The sequence below is a fragment of the Callithrix jacchus genome, chromosome 8 (assembly GCF_049354715.1).
Source record: "Callithrix jacchus isolate 240 chromosome 8, calJac240_pri, whole genome shotgun sequence".
Classification (NCBI taxonomy): domain Eukaryota; kingdom Metazoa; phylum Chordata; class Mammalia; order Primates; family Cebidae; genus Callithrix; species Callithrix jacchus.
Window position 1 is genome coordinate 35,972,284 of NC_133509.1, and position 23,418 is coordinate 35,995,701.

The following is a 23,418-nucleotide window of genomic DNA, read 5'->3' on the forward strand; positions in this document are numbered from 1 at the left end:
AGATATTCTGAATGCTGCCTGGTCTGCAGTTACTCTTTTTAAAATTATTTTTCTACTAGTCAAGCGTTGCAGTGAGAAGGGGAGAAAGAATAGAGCAAAAAGTTTCAGATCAAACTTCTGACTGTGAACAATCAGTTGAGGTAAGTCAATACCTTCAGGCCAGCTATGCAATTATTAATACAATCCTACCACAGATCTATTGCTAAGAACAAAGGCCCTGGCTCTGCTCCTATATTTAAGGTAAGGGAGCCTCTATTAAAATGGTTCCCAGTATAGTATACTTGGGTAAAGCTGGTTAAACGTGACATAACTCTTCCCAGGATGTCTTGATCCCTGCAGATTCTCTAGAAATAAATCCCCTAAAGCAATGGTCTTTAACTAGGAGTGGGCAACAAAATCACCCTGGAGATTTTGCATAGTCAGTTGGTGACGGACATGTGCATTTACCCCTAGCTGTCTTGGTGATTCTCCTGTGTACCCTGGCTCTTAAGCCATCTGCTTTCTTTCTTTTTCTTTTAAGATGAATTTTTTCTCTGTTGCCCAGGCTGGAGGGTAATGATGTGATCCCAGCTCGCTGCAACCTCTGCCTCATTGATTCAAGTGATGCTCCTCCCTCAGCCTCCCAAGTAGCTGAGATTACAGGCATGCACCACCAAGCCTGCTAATTTTTGTATTTTTAATAGAGATGGGGTTTCACCATGCTGGCCCAGCTGGTCTGAAACTCCTGACTTCAAGTGAGCTGCCCATCTCGGCCTCCCAGAACGCTGGGATTACAGGCGTGAGCCACCATGCCCCGCCTGTTTTTATTTCTTCACTTGCTAAAACTCAATGATGCTTAAAATGAAATAACAATAGTCTTTCTCTAGATTGTAATTACAGAAATTTTGTCTCCTGGTGCTTCTAAACACATGGCCATAATTCAGTCTGCTTTTCGTGGTGATTATGTTTGTTAAGAGAGATTAGGTATTCAGTGTATTAGGGAGAGCTATAGTTCTGAGTTTGTGGGTGTAAGTATTCTGATCCCTTTGAGCCTTTAGTCCAACAAGGCTGTCATTTTTGAGCTCATCCAATTTTGTAAAAATAAATGCTTGTTTTGTTGATTATCTGCTAGCTCCTTACCTGTTTATTTAACTGCCACTCAATGTCAATCTACAGAGCTACTCATATGCTTAAGATTTCTATACTGGTATTATGAAATCAGAAGTCTACATATATTTATCTGGTCTTTGTGTTCTTCCCAAGAACCTGGCAGGAACATTTTTGTGGGTTTCAAATTATAGACTAGTTCAGTGTTTTCACATTCAGCCATATATACTCTTGGGGGAGCATAAGACATTCCAAAAAGTTTCCTGATGGTATTCTGGACAAAAGAGTTTTAAAAGAATGAACTGTCAGCTAGTCAACATACAAATGTACTTTTTACTGAAACTGATCTGCCTATATTCCAGTCCTTCTTCCTACCTTCCCTATTGCAATTGCCCTTTTACAAAAATAGGCATACTTAACTATCCAAAACCTGATTGGCAGTCTGTCCTATGGTATAAAAACCTCTGGGCTTGAAATAAAGGAGCACTTCTAAATTTTGGTGCCAGAACCCAAAGTATGACTTCTGTCTTTTTTGGCTTACATATATTTCTCTTAAGGGTGAACGGTGGCATGATAAATGAATATTTTGGCCCATGATGGAATGTTCTAAATTGAAATATAGAATCCTGCAGTTATAGGGGATGATAATTTTCCATTAATTTTTTCAGTTCTTCCATTCATGAATGATTGCCAAAGAACATATTCCCCCGAGGAAGATTTTAAGAGTTTTATTCAAACTCACAAAATACTAAGACAGTTCATCTGTCTACTGGAGAGCCTCTCCATGGGAGGTTTAAGCAGGACAGTGATCCAGATGGAGGTCTGAGATGAGAAAGAGGAGAAAGTAATAAAAGTGTGAGGAAACATTTTCATAATATATGAAAAGCAGTAAAATAATGATGCTTACTGAGATTAAAAGATGCATTTAACATGTTAGACAGTAATAGTATATTTGCCCAAAGAAGGGTTAATGTTAAAGCATTCTAAGGTCCTTGCATGATCCAGAAGAAAGACAATCATTATGATTAATTTTATATTTTAGACACTGATAAGCATGTATGTCTTAATTTATTTAAAATAATAAAATTAAAGAGTAAAACATTTAAATTAGAGGGGAAAGGTGAAATGAAAAGTATTTAGTACGTTTTACAGAAAGCAGGAAAAGATTTTAAAAAGGAACATCTGAAACCCAAATTAAGATAGATTTAAATCCATCATGAAGTTTACATGATAGTGGAGGAACCATACAGTTAACAAGTCAAATGAATACATGTAATTTTACATAGCAATATATACTATGCAGAAAAACCAAACAGGATAAAGCATTAGCTGGTGCCTAGGAAAAGACTACGTTTAGGAAAGGGAAGACATAAGATAACAAAGAGAAGGTAAATAAGACTCTAAGGGTTGTTTATTTTTTAGTAGAGATAGTTTCACCACGTTGGTCAGGCTAGTCTCAAACTCCTGACCTCAGTTGATCCACCCACCTCAGCCTCCCAAAGTGCTGGGATTACAGGTGTGAGCCACCCTGCCCGGCTACACCAAGGGTTTTTATCTTGAGCAATAACAGGCTGAGAAGGGAAGAGGGGCCAAGAAGGAGACTGAGGAGAAGAGACAGCTAGTGAAATGGGAGGAAGTGTTTCAAGAAGAATGGTATGATCAACTGTGCAATTAATGTCTGGCTTATTTACTACAAATATCTCTCCCAGACCTGAAACACAGCCAGTAGCAGAGTCATTGTTAAGTTACCAAAGGGCCAGGCACAGTGTTTGCTGCCTGTAATCCTAGCACTTGGAGAGGCCAAGGCAGGCAGATTGTATGAGCCCAGGAGTTCAATAGCCCAGCCATGGGCAACATGGTGAAATGCATCTCTATAAAACATACAAAAAATTAGCCAGGTGTGATTGCACCTGCCTGTAGTCCCAGCTATCTGGAAGGCTGGATCAACTGTACTTCAGCCTGGGCAACAGAGTAAGACCTTCTCTCAGTATCAACAACAAAAGAGTTACCAGAGACTCAGCAGGGCACACATACAGAGCACAGTGACTAAATCCAAGGGTCCAGAAGTCCAATCATCTGAATCGTGGCTAAACCTCTTCCTAGTTGTGATCTGTGTGATCTTTGGTAAGTTATTTAACCACTCTGTACTTTGTTATCCTCATCTTAAAATGGGGATAATAGAATTTGTTTCCTCTAGTAGTGATGACTAACAAGTTCTTTGAGGGAGGGGTTGAGACAGGTTCTCACTCTGTTGCTGACTGGAGTGCAGTGGCATGATCATAACTGACTTCAGCCTCTGAACTCCTGTGCTCAAGTGATCCTCGCACCTCTGCCTCCTGAGTAGCTGGGGCTACATGTGCCTGCACCACACATTGCTAATTTTGTATACATTTTGTAGAGATGGGGTCTGCCTATGTTGCCCAGGCTGGTCTCAGACTCCTGAGCTGAAGCAATCCTCTCACCTTGACCTCCCAAAGTGCTGGGAGAGTTTTGTTCCTGTTCCCAGGCTGGAGTGCAATGGCATGATCTCAGCTCACAGCAACCTCCCCCTCCCAGGTTCAAGCGATTCTCCTGCCTCAGCCTCCTTAGTAGCTGGAATTACAGGCATGCCCCACCACATCCGGCTAATTTTGTATTCTTAGAAGAGATGGGGTTTCTCCATGTTGGTCAGGCTGATCTTGAACTTCCAACCTCAGGTGGTCCGCCCACCTCAATCTCTCAAAGTGCTGGGATTACAGGTGTGAGCCACCGTGACTAGGCTCCAGTTAATATTTTAAAGCACTTAGAATACACCCGACATAAAGTAGTAACTATGTATAAAAGGAGAGGGAAATCCCTACAATGGCAAAGATGGGAAAAACAACTTTGTTTTTCAAGTACTGACTTACTTGCATTGTCCGAAGGTTCAAATTGGCACTAGACTTACGTAATTGAATTAATCAGCATGTCTGATTGGATAACTATATTCTGATAAAGACAACACCATGAAGTAAACTATGGTTGAAACATGTTTCGTTCCTCTTAAGTATTTTGCATTTAAGGTTTATGTTCATGTATGTTCATAAAAAGGTATATTTTTATTGTCATAAAGAATCTTCTATTAAGTGCTTACTGGCACAGAATCCTATTACTTTTTGGCAGCTAGAGTGTGGCCTTTCTCTTTTATATTTCTCTTTCTCTAAAATAACTGCAGCTGAAAAGTAACAATAATAAACACTTTCTGTATACAGATTAACAACAAAAATAAGCAGGTAATCTGTTTGGGGTTAGATATTGTAACGAGACAAGTAATTTTTGTGTAATACACTGAAGTAAGTGCTTTGAAGAATTCATAAAAGTTTATGACTAATTCGTTTGAAAGATAAAATGCATATACATCATTAGATTACACAATTAGAGTATATGGCTAATGACTAATGAATGATATAGTAAGTGTTAAAACGTAACATGGGGCAGAGGTCACTGCTGATTGTAAGGAAGTTTCATGAATAAAGTGAGACTTTTATCTGGGTCTAGGAAAATGAAGTCATTACAATCACCACATTTTAGTAAAGGCAAGGACTCAACGTATCTCTCACGTGAACATTTTCAGTAAATAACTGGAGAACGTAGTTATTTAAGGGAGCAAAATAACGTTGGCTCAAATCCAGGTCGAAAAGTTGCAAGACTGGTCCAGAAAAGGCAGTGTATACTCCATAGCCTCATTCAAAGGAATCCCAATAACGAAGAGGAACCAGTTAAGGTGACTGAAAAGGCGGGGCCTGTAAGGAAAGGCACAGCAACAAATGTAAAACTTCCCCAATAATACTTTAATAACACTTCTACTTTTATCTAAAACTGTCTCTTTTGATGTTGAAAATTCAAAACCATTCAATTCTCAGATTTTTTTTAGAAATATCGAGATACTTGCATTATTGACAACTATCTAGAAAGCTATTGCTTTATGCCCCACTGTAAACTCTACCATCGCGGCCTGAGATCCTAGTTCTACTCCTAGCCACCGGGTTCCCGCGGCGTTTCCGTTGGGTTATCCCAAATCTGTGCTGATACTAGCGCCCTCCCTGCCTCCAGTGGAATAAACACTACAACGTCTAGCCCTCGGCGCTAGAAGGAAATCAGCTTCTTGCCCACAGCCTGGGAAGCGGCCCCGGGCGCAGTAAATGTCAAAGGCGTGGCGTTGCGGTTAAGGGGCTTTGGGCGCCTAGGAGCTCAGAGTCCGGGAGTCATGGCCGCCAGCAGTGCCGCCCCAGGTAAGTTAGCCAGGAACAGGGCCCAGGCCTGGCGGACACTCTCAGAAAATGAAGACCAGAGCAAACAAGAACGAGGGAAAGAGGCGGAGGCAGCAGCAAGACTCAGGGCGCCAAGGGCGCAGAGTTCCTGGAGCCCCAGAGCCTGCGGCAGCCCTGGACGCCACCTCACCACGCCCCTCGGCGGCGACTGCTTCCGAGGTCATGTGCCCGGGAGGCGCGCGTCTTCAGGGTGGAAGCCGGGCGCACGTCCGGAGGTGCCAACCAGCTCAAACTTTGGGGGAAATGACTCCCATCTGCCCTCGCCCCGCGCTCTGCTATCATTTCCTTCCATCTCTGCTTCGCTCAGCGATACAAAACGCGACAGGCGCACGGCTGAGGGCCGAGGCAGCGGGACTCTCCGAGCCAGGCCAGCCCCTCGGCCGCGCCGCGCAGCACGGGAGGCCCCGGCCGCTGTCCAGCGCTGGCCGCCTGAGCCGAGGCTGCCGAGGAGCCAGTACAGTCGGGGGCGCGGGAAGGGCCTGCTTCCTAAGACTCGGGGATGCCTGGCGCTCTGGTGGGGGAGGAGAGAGGCGTGCGAGGGGCCCCAGCAGTCCGGAAGGAAACCCTCCGGCTAGAGACAGTGGGGGAAGTAGGGCTGTGAGCGGCCTCTTTGCGCGCGGGGGGAGTCATACGGGTCCCCTGGCGGAGGGGGCGGCTTTCTAGTGTGTGAGGGCAATGCCCCAGGAGCTGCCCCCACCGTCGGCCTCGCGCGCTGAATGTGGAATGTTGACTGGGACCTAGTAGTTTCCGTTCCCAAACTTGCTTTCCGAGAAGGGCTTCTAGCCCGAAATGTGAATCCCGCCTCCCCTCTCAGCCAGAACTGTGGACTCGTCCTGGAGGGGGCAGTGGGTGGGGCGGAGCTGGCGGGAAATTTTGGTTTGGGCGGATTCCCTGCGCAGCTGCTTATCTTAACGTTCTCTTGTTCCCCGGGCGCTCTCCTCGCTCGCCTTCTGGCTCTACCATGCCCTCCTCTGAAGAGACACCCGCCGTTTCACCCAGCAAGCGGGCTCGGCCCGCGGAGGAGGGCGTCATGCAGCTCCGCTTTGCCAGGCTCTCCGAGCACGCCACGGCCCCCACGCGGGGCTCCGCTCGGGCCGCGGGCTACGACCTGTACAGGTAAGCGGGGAGCTCTCGGCGAGGAGGCTGGGAAGGGCTGGCCATCCGCTGCCGCAGCTACAAACAGTCACCAAAGACATTACAGGAACAAGCTAGACGTAAATAGGATATCTGCCTTTTTTCATGTCGAAAATTTTAGCTTTCATCTTTAGCATAAATAGAGATTTGGGCAGAGTGCAGAGTAAGTAAAATAGCTATACAGTGTCTACCAAGACGTTACTTTGCAGCCTGTCTTGTACCCTTCCTAAATAGAAGGTAGAGATTGGGAAGGCACGTGGTGGCTTCTGAGTGGCCTGAGGGTGATGCTGTGCTCAATAGAAAAGCCGAGGTGAGAGCCTGGATGTGAGCGTGAAAATACCTAAGAATAGAATTAACAAGCATACATCTGCCTTAAAAGAGTTATTTTCTATGCATTCATGTGACCCCAGGGCGGAATTTCAAAAGACACCTGAACAGGAAAGGCAGAGCTGCTTTTAATGCTACCACGCTTTCATCTCTACGGCAGGTTTTACCTGTACCATAAACTTTCTTAGTCCTCACAACAATCCTTAAGTAGATTAGTGTTACTTTTTACACAGGTGGGAGTTTGTGAAGAGCTGAATTGATCTGCCCAGAGGCTTGAAGGTAATAGAATTTTTTTCACCCTGAATTTTGGGCTTTTTTTTTTTTTTTTTTTTCATTTGACCACTGTGCCCAGTTCTTAGAACCATTAAGGTAGGTCAAAAGTAATGCTGAAGGAGGAGGGTTTATTATATAACTAAATCTCCAGCACTGGGATTTATTTTAAATTATCTCAGGTAATTTGAACATGAGAGCTATTGGTCTAAACACAGGAGAAGAGAAAGGAGTGCATGATGATAGCAACAGAAAAAAATGGAGAAGGAAATTAGGTATGGACAATTGTAGCTGGAAAAACTGTACAGTCTCTTGATTTTAATGAAAAAAGTAGTGTGATGTAGTTTAACTAGATCTTTCCAAAGTATATATTGGAGCACTTTTGTGAGTCCTAGGGGAGTCCTTGATTTAAGATACTTTAGTTTCCTGATAAACACAGGTGACTTTCTGTGTACTGAAATTGACATGGAAATAATGTGTCTCTGCAATAAATTAGGGCTTAACTGTTTAAAGAGGGATTTCAGTGAAAGAAGGGGAAGTGTAGTACTGCTTTACCAGACTTAATTAAGGCCTCCAAAGTAAACTTCCGGTCTGCTCATTGTAAAATCTCAACTTTCTACCCTGGAGAGGGCCACAGTAATAGCAAGAATGGCAGCATTTGCTGTGTGGACCTTCGAGGAATTCCGTTCCTTAGCAAGATCTATCTCCACGGGCTGTTGAGAGTGATTAGCTCTCTCCTTCAGCCGGGAAGTTCATGGCCTAGGCTTGGTAAAGTACCAAGCCCATCCTGACAGATACAACGCAGTTCTTTATCGCTCTTATTTTGTCCACCCTTTTTCTCTTTTCCTTCTGCAGGTTTTCCCTAATCACGTAGATGATTGTGAGAATAAAATGAGTTTATATATATATATATATATATATACCAATTAGAACTGTGCCTGGCACATAGTGAAGGCTTAAGGATAGCTATTTTTGGCCAGTATTTGGCCTTTTTTCTTGGTTCTTTCTTCATTTTTTTTCTTTTCAAACTGGTAGCAAAGCATCCACCTTTTGAAAGTTTGCTTTTGTGCCCCTTCATGCTCATAAGTACCTCAGTTTCCCAATAAACTTCTGTTCAGGGACAAACATTTACAATGTTGGCATCTCTTCACACCATCAAAATTACAGAGAATTATTTTATCTAAAGCTGTCATTTCAATAAAAGAAAATAGCTACCTCTACCTTCTTCATAAACTTTTAAGATGGATTGGGAATTCATAGCAAGGTCGATTTTAGAAACTAGCATTCATTCATTAATGTATTGAAAGCAATTTTATATGCTTGGTCGCAAACAAAATGTAAAACCAGTTTTATAAGTAGATTTGCATTTACTTTCTTTCAATATTTTCTTAGTGCCTATGATTATACAATACCACCTATGGAGAAAGCTCTTGTGAAAACAGACATACAGATAGCGCTTCCTTCTGGGTGTTACGGAAGAGTAGGTAAGTCATTTAAGAAACAGGTACTATTTGCCAAGCTCTCCTTTGTGATACATTCTTCATGTTTCATTTGGGGTAATAAGCAGATAATATTGCTTGGGCTGTGTCCCCATTTGTGATAGCAAATGCACTGTCTGAAAGGCTTCATTTACATCTCTGCTTTGCCTCTTTTTGACCCCTTTTATTTTTCTCCTTCCTCACTAGAGCTTTTAGGTTCACATTGGGCTAGGAGGTTGTTCTCAGAACAAGACATTTTATATTATGAGAGTAAAACTTCTAACCTTGTTGGTCCTAGAGTGTGTAAGCCTGTTTAACCTTTTCTTGTTTGTCCATGGGGTAGGGTAAGGAGTACTCTTCAGTGTTCTAGAGGGATTGGGAGGAGCTAGGACAAAATGGAGTACAAGTCAACAGGTTTGATTTTTCGGTAATGGATCAGTTGTTCCCAGAGTTCTTTGCAAGAGTGTAAGCTCTTTTTGACTAACTTCGGAGTAAACATAAAGGAGCCAGTGGAACTGTGACACCCTCCTCCGGGGTAGGGAGCTAGGCTGGCACTATCTTATTAGCCATGAGTGGGGAAACTGCCAGTACTTCAGCCTTTAAAAGATAACAAGATGGGCTCTGATCTCATCTCTTGGGTATCATTAACTGCATTTTTAAGACGTTTTTCAGGGGAAGGGGCCGGAGATGGAGTGAAATAAAGGTCATTACAGAAAGAGGCAGCATTACTGACAAAGTGCCTGATTTAAATTATTCTAAAATAAAATATTAGAAGTTAGGATAATTCATTATAGGCGTGATGCTTGAGTCAGCAAGTATAAGGTATAAACTTAGCTCTTTTTTTCATTTTTTAGGATTAAAAAGTATACTAACATTGAACCATTGAGACTTGGTTTTTGGTATTTTGCTTAACTGATACTAGCCCATTTATCTTACTCTGGTTCATATGTTTCCTTCAGGCATGTCTTTTAGCATCTGAATCTTGAATAGTGGGGTCTCAGGTTCTAGACTGTGCTCTGCTATTTGGTTAGATTTGTTCCCATCTCCCTTCTTACTCTCCCTTCCTGTCTACATTGTACATGTTGTGGTGTCCCATCTTAAAACCAAAGTCCTCTTCCTTGGTACTGTATTCCTGCCGGCCACACTCCTCTGTTCCCCTTTGAGGCTAACCTTCTTGAAAGAGCATGCTTCAGTTGTTCCGGCTTCCTCACCTTTCAGTTTATTCTAGTAGTTGTTCTCCCATGTCTACACCACCAGAAATTCTCCATTGAAGTCACATGGGAGCGGTTTAAGGTAGTTTTGAATTAAGACCTTGTAGAATTTTTCTAAACTATTATTTCCAACTTTGGTAATACAGTATGATGAATATATTCTTTAATTCAAAATGCTGTGCTAGAGTTAAGATGAAGATATCGATATGATAGGTGAAGAGAATGACATGCTTAAATTGCGTCAGCTATATCTAGCATAGCCCTTCTCCCTTAAAATAACCGTCTCCTTTTTTGTTTTTTAGCTCCACGGTCTGGCTTGGCTGCAAAACACTTTATTGATGTAGGAGGTAATATATTTCCTTTTTTATTTTGTAAATGTTTGCAAGTATTTCCTTTGTCTTTGTTTGAAAGGCAGTATTCAAATGACAGATTTTATTTTTAAAAAAATGATTTTTTGTTGTGACTTGCCTCTTTAGAAATTTCCATATATGAAGTAAGACAATTATAAAATTTCAAATACTATTTCACGTCTAATTTTTAAATTACATTATGTAAAATGCATGTTGTTTTACTGATAGGCTGACTAGGCACTATCTGACAAATAGGATTTTTGCCTTGGTTTAGTGATAATCTGCATTTTGTCAAAAATGACTATTAGCGGAAAGCTTGTTATTACAAGAGAAGGAAAAGTTTGCAATTATTTTAAGCAATTATATTTTTAACTACTATATATTTTAACTTAATTCTAAAAATAATTATTACCTAATTAATAATGACTTAAATTTGATGATGTAATAATTATTGAGTAAGCAACAGAATTGTAGAAAATGCAAGTCTATCTTGTAAGAATTTTCTTACCTTGATAGGAGAGCTATCTGTCTATAGCAAGATACAAGAATATCTTTCCCTGAAGTCAGTAGAGAAAACAGTTTTCTCTAAATTTGTCAGGAGAGTCCTTTGTGGTACCTGTTTCCCTTATAATAAAGTCTTTCTCATATCTCCCAAAGTTAACACTACCTCATGTGGTACCTTTTGTGAAGAACCCTCAGTATCTTTTTTTTTCTTTTTAATCATACTTTTAAGTTCTGGGGCACATGTGCAGAACGTGCAGGTTTGTTATATAGGTGTACATATGCCATGGTGGTTTGCTGCATCCAATCCCTCCCCTCGTCTCCGTCATCTACATTAGGTATTTCCCCTAACGTTAGCCCTCCCCAGTGCCCACCCCCTGCTATCCCTTCCCTAGCCCTCCTACCCCTGACAGGCCGCAGTGTGTGATGTTCCCCTCCCTGTGTCCATGTGTTCTCATTGTTCAATACCCACTTATGAGTGAGAACATGCTGTATTTGGTTTTCTGTTCTTGTGTCAGTTTGTTGAGAATGATGGTTTCCAGTTTAATCTATATCCCTGCAAAGCACATGAACTCATACTTTTTTTATGGCTGCATAGTATTCCATGGTGAATATGTGCCACATTTTGTTTATCCAGTCTATCAGTGATGGGCATTTGGGTTGGTTCTAAGTCTTTGCTATTGTAAACAGTTCCACAATAAACATACTTGTGCATGTGTCTTAATAGTTGAATGTTTTATAATCTTTTGGGTATATACCCAGTAATGGGATTGCTGGGTCAAATGGTATTTCTGTTTCTAGATCCCTGGGTAATCCCCATACTGGCGTCCACCATGGTTGAACTAATTTACACTCCCAGCAGTGTAAAAGTGTTCCTCTTTCTCCACATCCTCTCCAACATCTGTTGTCTCCTGACTTTTTAATGATTGCCATTCTAACTGGTGTGAGATGGTAACTCAATGTGGTTTTGATTTGCATTTCTCTAATGACCAGTGATGAAGAGCTCTTTTTCATATGTTTGTTGGATGCATAAATGTCTTTTGAAAGTGTCTGTTCATATCCGCCCACTTTTTGATGGGGATGTTTTCTTGTAAATTTGTTTAAGTTCTCTGTAGATTCTGGATATTAGCCCTGTGTCTGATGGGTAGATTGCAGAAATTTTTCCCATTCTGTGGGTTGCCGGTTCACTCTAATGATAGTTTCTTTTGCTGTGCAGAAGCTCTTCAGTTTAATTAGATTCCATTTTTCTATTTTGGCTGTTGTTGCCATTGCGTTTGTTTTTTTGGTCACAAAGTCCTTGCCCATACCTATGTCCTGAATGGTATTGCCTAGATTTTCTTCTAGGGTTTTTATGGTGTTAGGTGTTATGTTTAAATCTTTAATCCATCTGGAGTTAATTTTTGTGTAAGGTGTAGGGAAAGGATCCAGTTTCAGCTTTCTGCATATGGCTAGCCAGTTTTTCTAACACCATTTATTAAATAGGGAATCCTTTCCCCATTGCTTGTTTTTGTCAGGTTTGTCAAAGATCAGATGATGGTAGATGTGTGGTGTTGCTTCTGAGGCCTCTGTTCTGTTCCATTGGTCTATATCTCTGTTTTGGTACCAGTACCATGCTGTTTTGATTACTGTAGCTTTGCAGTATAGTTTGAAGTCAGGTAGCATGATGCCCCCAGCTTTGTTTTTCTGTTTTTTTGTTTTGTTTTTTTACTTAGGATTGTTTTGGCTATGTGCAGTCTCTTTTGGTTCCATATGAAGTTTAATGTGTGTTTTTTCCAATTCTGTGAAGAAAGTCAGTGGTAGTTTGATGGGGATAGCATTGAATCTATAAATTACTTTGGGCAGTATGGCCATTTTCACAATATTGATTCTTCCTAACCATGAGCATGGAATGTTTTTCCATCTGTTTGTGTCCTGTCTTATTTCCTTGAACAGTGGTTTATAGTTCTCCTTGAAGAGGTCCTTCACATCCCTTGTTAGTTGTGTTCCTAGGTATTTTATTCTCTTTGTAGCAGTTGTGAGTGGGAGTTCACTCATGATTTGGCTCTCTGTTTGCCTGTTATTGGTGTATAGGAATGCATGTGATTTTTTCATATTGATTATGTATCCTGAGACTTTGCTAAACTTGCTTATCTTAAGGAGCTTTTGGGCTGAGAAGATAGGATCTTCTAAATATATAATCATGTTGTCTGCAAAGAGAAACAATTTTACTTCCTCTTTTCCTGATTGAATACCCTTTATTTCTTTTTCTTGACTGATTGCCCTGGCCAGAACTTCCAATACTATGTTGAATGGGAGTGGTGAGAGAGGGCATCCCTGTCTAGTGCCAGATTTCAAAGGGAGTGCTTCCAGTTTTTGCCCATTCAGTATGATATTGGCTGTGGGTTTGTCATAAATCGATCTTACTATTTTGAGATAACATTCCATTAATACCTAGTTTATAGAGAGTTTTTAGCATAAAGGGCTGTAGAATTTTGTCAGAGGTCTTCTCTGCATCTGTTGAGATAATCATGTGGTTTTGTCTTTGGTTTTGTTTATGTGGGATTACGTTTATAGATTTGCATATGTTGAACCAGCCTTGCATCCCCGGGATGAAGCCTACTTGATTGTGATGGATAAGCTGTTTGATGTGCTGTTGGATTAGGTTTGCCAGTATTTTATTGAAGATTTTTGCATCAATGTTCATCATGGATATTGGCCTGAAATTTTCTGTTTTAGTTGTGTCTCTGCCAGGTTTTGGTATCAGGATGATGTTGGACTCATAAAATGAGTTAGGGAGGATTCCCTTTTTTTGTATTGTTTGAAATCGTTTCAGAAGGAATGGTACCAGCTCCTCTTTGTATCTCTGGTAGAATTTGGCTGTGAACCTGTCTGGTCCTGGACTTTTTTTGGTTGATAAGCTATTAATTGCTGCCTTAACTTCAGACCTTTTTGTTGATACATTCAGGGATTCAACGTCTTCCTGGTTTAGCCTTGGGTGGTTGTAAGCATCCAGGAAGTGTTCATTTCTTCTTGATTTACTGGTTTATGCGCATAGAGGTGTTTGTAGTAATCTCCGATGGCAGTTTATATTTTTGTGGAATTGGTGGTAATATCCCTTTTATCATTTTGTATTGCAGCTGTTCAATTCTTCTCTCTCTTATTAGTCTGGCTAGCGGCCTATCTGTTTTGTTGATCTTTTCAAAAAACCAGCTCCTGGATTTATTGATTTTTTTTTTTTTTTTTTTTAAGAGTTTTTGTGTCTCTGTTTCCTTCAGTTCTGCTCTGATCTTAGGTATTTCTTGTCTTCTGCTTGCTTTTGAGTTCTGTTTGCTCTTGCTCCTCTTGTTATTTTAATGGTGACATTAGGGTGTTGAATTTAGATCTTCCCTTGCTTCTCATGCGGGCATTTAGTGCTATAAATTGCCCTCTAGACACTGCTTTAGATGTGTCCCAGAGATTGTTACATTGTGTCTTCGTTCTCATTGGTTTCGAAGAACATTTTTATTTCTGCCTTCATTTCATTATTAATCCAGTAGTCATTCGGGAGCAGGTTGTTCAGTTTCCATGTACTTGTGCAGTTCTGAGTGAGTTTCTTAATCCTGAGTTCTAATTTGATTGCACTGTGGTCTGAGAGACTGTTGTGATTCCCCATTCTTTTGCATTTGCTGAGGAGTGATTTATTTCCAATTATGTGGTCAGTTTTACAGTACGTACAATGTGGTTCTGAGAAGAATGTATATTTTGTGGATTTGGGGTGGAGAGTTCTGTAGATGTCTGTTAGGTCCGCTTAGTCCAGATCTGAGTTGAAGTCCTGGATATCCTTGTTAATTTTCTGTCTCGAGCTAATATTGACAATGAGGTGTTAAAGTCTCCCACTATTACTCTGTGGGAGTCTAAGTCTCTTTGTAGGTCATGAAGACCTTGATTTATGTATCTGGGTGCTCCTGTATTCAGTGCATGTATATATTTAGGATAGTTAGCTCTTGTTGCATTGATCCCTTTACTATTATGTAATGCCCTTCTTTGTCTCTCTTGATTTTTGTTTGTTTAAAGTCTGTTTTATCAGAGACTAGGATTGCAATCCCTGCTTCATTTTGGTCTCCATTTGCTTGGTAAATCTTCCTTCATCCCTTTATTTTGAGCCTATGTGTATCTTTGCATGTGAAATGGGTCTCCTGAATATAGCACACCGATGGGTCTTGACTACCCAGTTTGCTAGTTGGTGTCTTTTAATTGGGGCATTTATCCATTTACATTTAAGGTTAATATTGTTACGTGTGAATTTGATCCTACCATTTTGATGCTAGCTGGTTGTTTTGCCCATTAGTTGATGCAGTTTCTTCATAGTGTCAATGGTCTTTACAATTTGGTATGTTTTTGCTGCAGCTGGTACTGGTTGTTCCTTTCCATGTTTAGTGTTTCCTTCAGGAGCTCTTTTAAGGTAGGCCTGGTGGTGACAAAATCTCTTGGCAGTTTCTTGTCTGTAAAGGATTTTATTTCTCCTTCACTTATGAAGCTTAGTTTGGCTGGATATGAAATTCTGGGTAGAAAATTCTTTCCTTTAAGGATGTTGAATATTGACCCCCGCCTCTGTTCTGACTTGTAGGGTTTCTGCGGAGAGATCTGCTGTGAGTCTGATGGGCTTCCATTAGTAGGTAACCCAACCTTTCTCTCCAGCTACCCTTAGCATTTTTTCCTTAATTTCAACCCTGATGAATCTGACGATTATGTGCCTTGGCGTTGCTCTTCTTTAGGAATTCCTTTGCGGTGTTCTCTGTATTTTCTGAATTTGAATGTTGGCCTGCCTTGGTAGGTTGGGGAAGTTCTGGATAATATCCTGAAGAGTGTTTTCCAACTTGTTTCATTCTCCCCGTCACATTCAGGTACACCGATCCAAACATAGATTTGGTCTTTTCACATCATCCTATATTTCTTGGAGGCTTCGTTCTTTTCACACTTTTTTCTCTCATTGTGCCTTCTTGCTTTATTTCATTGAGTTGATCTTCAATCTCTGATATCTTTTTTTCCGTTTGATCAGTTTGGCTATTGAAACTTGTGTATGCTTCATGAAGTTCTTGCGCTGTGTTTTTCAGCTCCATCAAGTTGTTTGTGTTCTTCTCTAGGTTGTTTATTCTAGTTAGCCTTTTATCTAACCTTTTTTCAAGGTTCTTAGTTTGACTACATTGGGTTAGAACATGCTCCTTTAGCTCAGAGACGTTTGTTATTACCCACCGTCTGAAGCCTGCTTCTGTCAGTTCGTCAGACTCATTCTCTATCCAGTTTTGTTCCATTCCTGGTGAGGTGAAGTGGCGTTGTTTTGGCGATTTCAGTGGTTTTGTGCTGGTTTCTTCCCATCTTCATGGATTTATCTACCTTTGGTCTTTGAAGTTGGTAACTTTTGGATGGGGTTTCTGAGTGGACATCTTTCTGTTGATGTTAAAGCTATTTCTGTTTTTTAGTTTTCCTTCTAACCATCAGGTCCCTCTGCTGCAGGTCTTCTAGAGGTCCACTCCAGACCCTGCTTGCCTGTGAATCACCTATGGGCTGCAGAACAGCAAAGATTGCTGCCTGTTTCTTCCTCTGGTAACTTCATCCCAGAAGGGTACCCGCCAGATGTCAGCCAGAGCTGTCCTGTATGAGGTGTCTATTAGGATAAACGGGGGTCACGGAGCCACTTGAGTAGGCAGTCTGTTCCTTATCAGAGCTTAAGTGCTGTGCTGGGAGCTCTGTTGGTCCTTCAGAGATGCTAGGCAGAGACGACTGAAGCAGGACCCACACTGACCCTTTTCCCAGGTGCTCTGTCCCAGGAAGCTAGGGGCTTTATTTATGAGTCCCTGAAGGGCTGCTGCCTTTTTTCAGAGATGCCCTGCCCAGCAAGAAGGGAGTCTGGTCACAGTCTGCCTGTAGAGGCTTTGCTGAGCTGCTGTGGGCTCTACCAGGTTGTTGTGTAAACTTTCAGGCATCTTTGTTTATACAGGTGAGTTTAGAACTGCCTACTGGAGCCTCAGTAATGGTGGATGCCCCTCCCCCCACCTTTCTCGAATGTCCCAGGTGGAGCTCAGACTGCTATGCTGGTTGCAAGAATTTCAAGCCAATGGCTCTTAGCTTGCTGGTTTTTGTGGGGGTGGGACCCACAGACCCAGATCGCTTGGCTCCCTGGCTTTAACCCCCTTTTGTTCAGGGGAATGAAAACAAAAAACTGGGGTATGAGAAGAAAAAACCTGGCTACCACAGCTACCCAGTTTTGTGCTGGAAACCCGGGTTGCTGGTATTGTAGGCACCAGAGGGAATCTCCTGGTCTGTGGGTTGTGAAGACTGTGGGAAAAGCGCAGTATCTAGGCCAGAGTGCCAGAGTATCTGTAAAAGTCCCTAAAGGCTTCCCTTGGCTAAGAGAGAGAGTTCTCCGGCCCCTTGTGCTTCCTGGGTGAGGCAGTGCCCCACCCTGCTTCCGTTTGCCTTCCTTGGGCTACTCTCACCGTCTTCTAACCAGTTCCAATGACATGAACCTGGTACTTTGGTTGGAAATGTGAAGATCACTCGCCTTCTGGATCACTCTCTCTGTTAACTATGAATGGGAGCTGTTCCTATTTAGCCATCTTGGCAGAAGTCCCTGCTGTAGGATTTCTAACCTACAGTGCTACCCTCCTTATTTAAGGAAATTTCTGCTTTCCTGAAACGGTTTCCTTGCTTCAGATCTCCTCTGACTGGGATTCAGATTCCAGTCATGGTCCCTGTATACTGACCCTTTATCCCATCAGTAGTGAATGTTTCGTTTAACAAGATATCTTGGCCCCCAGATAAGTAGGTGTGCTAGATCTCCTCCTCCACTCATTTTTACAGAGCTACTATATGGAGCTTTTTAACAGATCAGGAAACTGGCTCAGAAAAAGTCCAAGCGGATATGTGGTAAAAACTGGAATCTCTGTGTGATTCCATCCCCCTTGTTCTTTCCACTGCAATTAAGTGTGGAGATTACCCTGCTGCATCCCCCTCACCAACTAAACACTGTCCTGAATTAGTTCACTTTTATGTGCCACTGCGGGGGCTAACTAAGCACTTAATGAAGCCTGGCTATCCTAGACCTGCCCCTTAGTCTAACATTTGGTGTGTGTGGTGTCTCTCCATAGTGTCACTAGGTGGTGCTGTGGGACAAGACAGGACTCCAAAAAAGTACATAGTTCTTTCTCAGGGACTAAAGGGGAGCTGAGTTTTACATAGCAGGGATGGACATTGATAGCCACTCTTGGGTTGAGGAGTCCTTGGGCTCTGTAAGTTATGCCTGATGTTCAAAAATGCTTTCACAAGGTCAGCTATGTTATTTGGGACTGTAACTGAAGGATATCAATGATTGTACATATTTTTAATGAAGTCTCAAATTACTGTGCAAGGAATGGGAGCTTTGGAATAACAACTGGATTTAGGTCCCAGCTCTGTCACTAACTAGCTATTTCTTAACGCTTCTGAGCCTCAGTTTCTTCATCTTACCAAGGAAATTAGTGTGTCTGCCTCTGAGAGGTGGGAAGATTAAATGATAATGTATATTAAATATATAGTGCTTGGCGCATAGTAGTCTGTGAGATATAACTTTTATCCTTAGTGACTTCACAGATTGTTTTTATGTGGAAACTTTTTCTTTTTTTTTGGCTTTGTTACTAATTTTTGCTCTGTTTAGAACAACTTGCTGGAAATAACTTCATGTAAAACAATGGAAAGTTAGTTTGCCTGGTGGTTGGTATGGTGTTATTCATAAAATCACATTGCGGTGTGTTCTTGGATGCAGAGAATCTTAAAAATGTCCCTTAGGCACAAGTTTATCATAATTGGCAACAGTTTTTATTTCTGAAGAGAGATGTTCTTAGAAATCTCAGGCTGTAAATAAGGTCAAAGGGAAAAGTTGAGCATGCAGGATTCTGTTCAGAATTCACATCTGGTAGGTGTGGATAGTATTTCACTAAAAAAAGGTTTCCAACAAATGACATGCCAAAACACAGTACAACTTTTGCCTGAAGTCAGTTAATCACTCTGCCAGTTCCAATGCATGATTTTTCCAGTGATAACTTCAAGATACTTTCTGCTTTCTCTGAGGAGAAATATCCCTGATACTTACATCCCATAAGCAGAGAAGGCTTTTCTTGAAGGTCACATGGCAATTGGGTAGTAAATGAATTGAGAACTACTGAAATTTTTATACCTTCAGCACTGATGCTAAAAAAAAAAAAAATTACAGAGGGCCTTTTTTTCTGCCATACATTTTAATTGACTTCAAACTTCTTAATTCCTTTTAAATCAATTAAGGGTTTTTCACATTTTTGTGTACCAAGCATAAAATCTTAGATCACGTTTCTCTGTAGAATGCAAGACACGCAGTCGTTTGGTTCTGATACAACAACTTTACAGATACATAGCAGAGGTCTTTACGAAAAGGGAGTGTTTTTGTGTGTTAGAAGATACTATAAAGCCAATAAGCAAATATTTGCAACTTCTATAAAAAAGAACAAATGAGAAAAAAGCATGAAAATACAGACAAGGACATGCAAATGTCCAACAAATGGGAGGGGAAAAGTCCAGCCTCACTGGTCATCAAGGAATGAGAAGTGAGGCAATGAGATAACCATTTTTTACTCATCGTATTGGCCAGAATGTAGGAGATTGCTGCCATCAGATTTTGCAAGGATTTTGGAAATGGGCATTTTCAAATATTGCTGATGGAACCCTTTTTTTGCAACCTATTTGATGAAAATGAAAATATATCAGACAACGATATATTTAAGGGCTGCTTCATTTATTATAGCAAAATGTAAAAGCCACCTGTGTCTGATACTATATAAGAGAAAAGTTACATAGAAATAATGGTACATGTTGGGCGTGGTGGCTCATGCCTGTAATCCCAGCACTTAGGGAGGCTGAGATGGGCTGATTGCTTGAGCCCAGGAGTTTGAGGCTCATTTTGAGCAAGATAGGGTTACCTTCTCTCTACAAGAAATAAAAAAATTAGCCGGGTGTGGTAGTACCTATGCATCTGGAGGCTGAGGTGGGAGAATCACTGGAGATTGAAGCTGTAGTAAGCCTCGATAGTACCACCAGACTCCAGCCTGGGCAACAAAGTAAGACCCTGCCTCAAAAAAATAAAGGAAAGAGAATGGTACTGTATTTCCTCTATGATCCTCTAAATAGAAAAAAGGTAGTTTGTAAGATATATTTCTGTAACATTGGCTACCTCAGGGAGGGTAAGAGAGTAAGTTTTTACTTTATATATATTTGTATTGTTTTGGTTATTTTAAAATTTTTGAATAAAGTAGAAACAGAAAAGTTCAGAAGTCAGTCCATATTGTCTTTCTCTAACTCATTCAAGATAGATGAATTATTAGCCTGTACCTCAAAATCTCCCAGCATGGAAGTTCTCTAGCCTACTGTGGCCATTTTTTCTAGCATGGAACAGCATGCTATGTTGAGGGGTTTCTTCATTAAGTCTAATTTAAATTGTCCCTGCAGTCAACGTATTTTATATATAATGTAGAAAACAGTTGATCTCATCTTTATATTTTTTCATAAATATTAAGGACTAAATTAATGGCCAACTTAGTGTGGGGAATAAAGCAGGGTTTGGTATTCGAATTGGTCAGGTTCAATAATTGATTGTTTCCTTCAGTCTAGACAGTAGATAAACTGCCTTTGTTGCTTTTCTGCCCAGTTTTATACTCACCGTTGTTCTCATAAAAGTATTGCATCAGGAACCTTTAAAAAGTGCTAAAATTCAGATTCACTTATCTCTAAGTCATTCATTCATAAAGCACAAGAGTTCATTTAAACTTATGTTGTAATCCATTTGGAAAATCTAAAATGTTGTTTTTGCTGAGTGTTTTTCCCCATGGTGGACCTAAGGGTTTGCTTTTTCCCCCTGCCCTTATTTGGGAAAATTGAAAGGATATTCTTAAAAAAGTGGGGTGGGTATGTTTTGGGGGGTTTTGGTTTGTTTTTCTAGTTAGATTTCAAATGATTAGGAGTGTGGGCAAATAGCATTACTACCCATTGAGCTGAACTGAACACAGGATTATTTTTATTTCATATTTTTTTTCCTTCGTAAGGGTTTTTGTTGAGGATAGGGTGTTAGTTAAGAGGTTAAGATGTGACATGGAGCTGTATTCAGTTAGATTCATGTGAGTCCTATCCAGCCTTTCACAAACTGAGGGTAAAAAATTAACATGTATAGCAGGAAATTGGGGGTGGGGGGAGGAAGGGGACTGACTACTAATAGGTAGGGGATTTTCGGAAGGAGGGTAATGAAAATGTGCTATAATTGACTGTGGAGATATTTGGCCAACTCTGAATACACTATAAACTGTGGAATTTTACACTTAAATGGATGAATTGTATGCTTTGTGAATTATTTATCAATATAAAAAAAATGAAAAGGCCTGGTGCAACTGTATTATCTGTGCTTGTGTTTATGGAAATATATTAAATTATTGGCTTAAAGATAAATGGGAGCAAGTCTGGTAAGTGTAACTCGTTGGGCTGTGGCAGGCACCTGGCTCAGGTCTCCCCTGCATAGATCTTCTCCCTGTGTTCATAATCTCAAGCAAGTATTAATTACACATAAAAAGTTATACTCATTTGAAGCCTCTGTGCTACTGTCTTTTGAGAAATCATGCTCTAAGAGAGGATAGTGGTTCAAATTCAAAGGTGAGGAAGATTATGAACTGAAAAGTTCAGTTTCATTTTTAGTGTAAAAATGGAATATTCTGATATTTGCAAGATTGCTGCCTAACAGTTTCAGCATTGATTTATTCAAACATTGTAGAGCTTTAGGCTTTTTGACATTTTTATTTACAACTTAATAATATTTCAGTATGGGTATTAGCAGGAAGCTGATACCAGGAAAAGCCTTTAAAACGCAAATTGTAATTTTCTTCCAGTCTTCTTGGCAAGTGTGCAGTGCTTAGACAGTAGGTCGGAGATGGTCATTGCTACTCCCAGTTTAAAATAGGAAATGGTTGCCATTTGATAAAGAGTGACAGTTTGGAAAATTAGGACCTCTTTTCTAAATTTTTGTGTTTTAGTAACACTATTTCTTGGTTTTAAGGCTTTATATAGTACCAGGGCAAGATTCAGTTATTCAACTGTAAGAATAAATATCCAGAGCTACCTAACAATGGTTTTGAGAAAATCTTACACCTCTAGTTTTCCAATAGCAAAAATTGCGATACTATTATTTTTCTTTTCTCTAGCTGGTGTCATAGATGAAGATTATAGAGGAAATGTTGGTGTTGTACTGTTTAATTTTGGCAAAGAAAAGTTTGAAGGTATGTTAAATGTATACATTCACATAATTTTAGTGAATTTTTGGAGTCAGTATGTGTAAATAATATTGACTCCTTTAATTCTCATTGAATAAAACAGGATGTAGATGTGTCAATAACATCAGTAATAAACTGTTCTTTCTTTGAAGTCAAAAAAGGTGATCGAATTGCACAGCTCATTTGTGAACGGATTTTTTACCCAGAAATAGAAGAAGTTCAAGTAAGTGTTATAAAAGCTGATAGAGAATAAGCGATATAACATCTTAAATGAAGAAATGTATATCATGAGGATTTAATATGCTGTTTGTAACTAAAGAGTAGATATGACTAAACTTACACAAATTTCAAATAATAGTTTTGAATTTCTTAAAATGTTTTTTATGTAGGTATGTAGTATTTGGATAAGTTATTTAAATATCTGAACTTTTGATATTTTCTTAGAATTTTTTACAGTTAGCCAAGATTATAATTTATGGAACTTTTTAGAATTTAATTATTTTCTTTCTGTGATCTCGCTTTTGAAAAGATGACATAGCAGGAGTACAGTTCTGGCGATATCATTTTTCTTAGGAGCTGGAGAGGAAAACTGAAAGGCTCTGAAGAAAACTGTGATGCTTTTCTGTCTTTCAGGCTTTGGATGACACCAAAAGGGGTTCGGGAGGTTTTGGTTCCACTGGGAAGAATTAAAATTTATGCCAAGAACAGAAAACCAGAAGTCATACCTTCTTCTTAAAAACAAAAAATTTTTGCTTAAAGTGTTTTGGTGTTTTGTACTTCTGTAAACTTAATACCTTCTAAAAGTACTGCATTCTTTATTTTTTTTTTTTTTATGATTAAAGAAATTTTGTTTTTTTAAAGAAACTTTGTTTTTCTGCAGTTGATGGTTGTACGTAAATCTGCTTTGTGGTTACCTGATGTAAACAGTATCTTAAAATCAAATGTTCATCGATTACAGAATAAAAAATACTATTGTTTAACTCAAATAATACCCATTGAGCAACTTATTTTGCTTTAATTGCTTTAAATCTTAAGCAATGCTTTTTATTCAGCAAACTAAATTCTTTCACAGGTATAAAATATCGCAGAAGCTGAACTAAAAGAACTAAAAATGAATAGGAGAGATTAAAGTTATTTCTTCTTCTGTTCTCTTCAGTAGTCTAAGAACTTTTTAATCTTAAGATTCTTTGTGATGAGGATGAGAAAAGAATCCTCAGCTTATTTCTCCATTATTAATCTTTGTTTTGATAAATCCTCTATTGACTGGGTAGAGGTGTGTTTGTGAAAGACATGTAGCTTGGGATTTGTTACCTTTGGTTTGTTCCCCTGAATTTCGTCTCATTAGGCAAATTATACTAGTTAATGAGTTTCCCTCAGGGAAGTAGCAATAGGCCGTAATCAAGAAAATATGCCTTTTATAGGGATAAGATACATAACGTATACTTCGGCTACCAGGTTTTTCCATCTCACATGCATAGCTTGAATAAATACATACA

General features: G+C 40.0%; 1 protein-coding gene across 8 annotated transcripts; it reads left to right on the forward strand.

Moving 5' to 3' along the window:
- Positions 1-5,297: 5,297 nt before the first annotated feature.
- Positions 5,298-22,908, forward strand: DUT (deoxyuridine triphosphatase). 8 transcript variants are annotated; one of them, XM_054239617.2, is made up of 8 exons: positions 5,298-5,336; positions 6,353-6,491; positions 8,499-8,590; positions 10,098-10,142; positions 16,119-16,208; positions 21,854-21,928; positions 22,075-22,145; positions 22,556-22,908. In XM_054239617.2, the coding sequence occupies exons 1-8, from the start codon at positions 5,312-5,314 to the stop codon at positions 22,610-22,612; spliced, it is 594 nt and encodes a 197-aa protein (XP_054095592.1). In that variant the 5' UTR covers positions 5,298-5,311; the 3' UTR covers positions 22,613-22,908. The 8 variants fall into 8 exon arrangements, with proteins under 8 accessions (XP_054095592.1, XP_009003652.1, XP_054095589.2 ...); XM_054239614.2 differs by lacking the exon at positions 5,298-5,336 and adding an exon at positions 5,540-5,889; XM_054239618.2 differs by lacking the exon at positions 5,298-5,336 and adding an exon at positions 5,540-5,590.
- Positions 22,909-23,418: the final 510 nt, after the last annotated feature.

What these genes read in the sequence shown, in the direction of transcription:
- DUT (XM_054239614.2), top strand. Translation starts at nt 5,619, where the DNA reads ATGACTCCCATCTGCCCTCGCCCCGCGCTCTGCTATCATTTCCTTCCA. An exon ending in CGGGGATGCCTGGCGCTCTG is followed by an intron (nt 5,890 to 6,352) that starts GTGGGGGAGGAG and finishes CCTCCTCTGAAG; the next exon opens with AGACACCCGCCGTTTCACCC. An exon ending in TGGGTGTTACGGAAGAGTAG is followed by an intron (nt 8,591 to 10,097) that starts GTAAGTCATTTA and finishes TTTGTTTTTTAG; the next exon opens with CTCCACGGTCTGGCTTGGCT.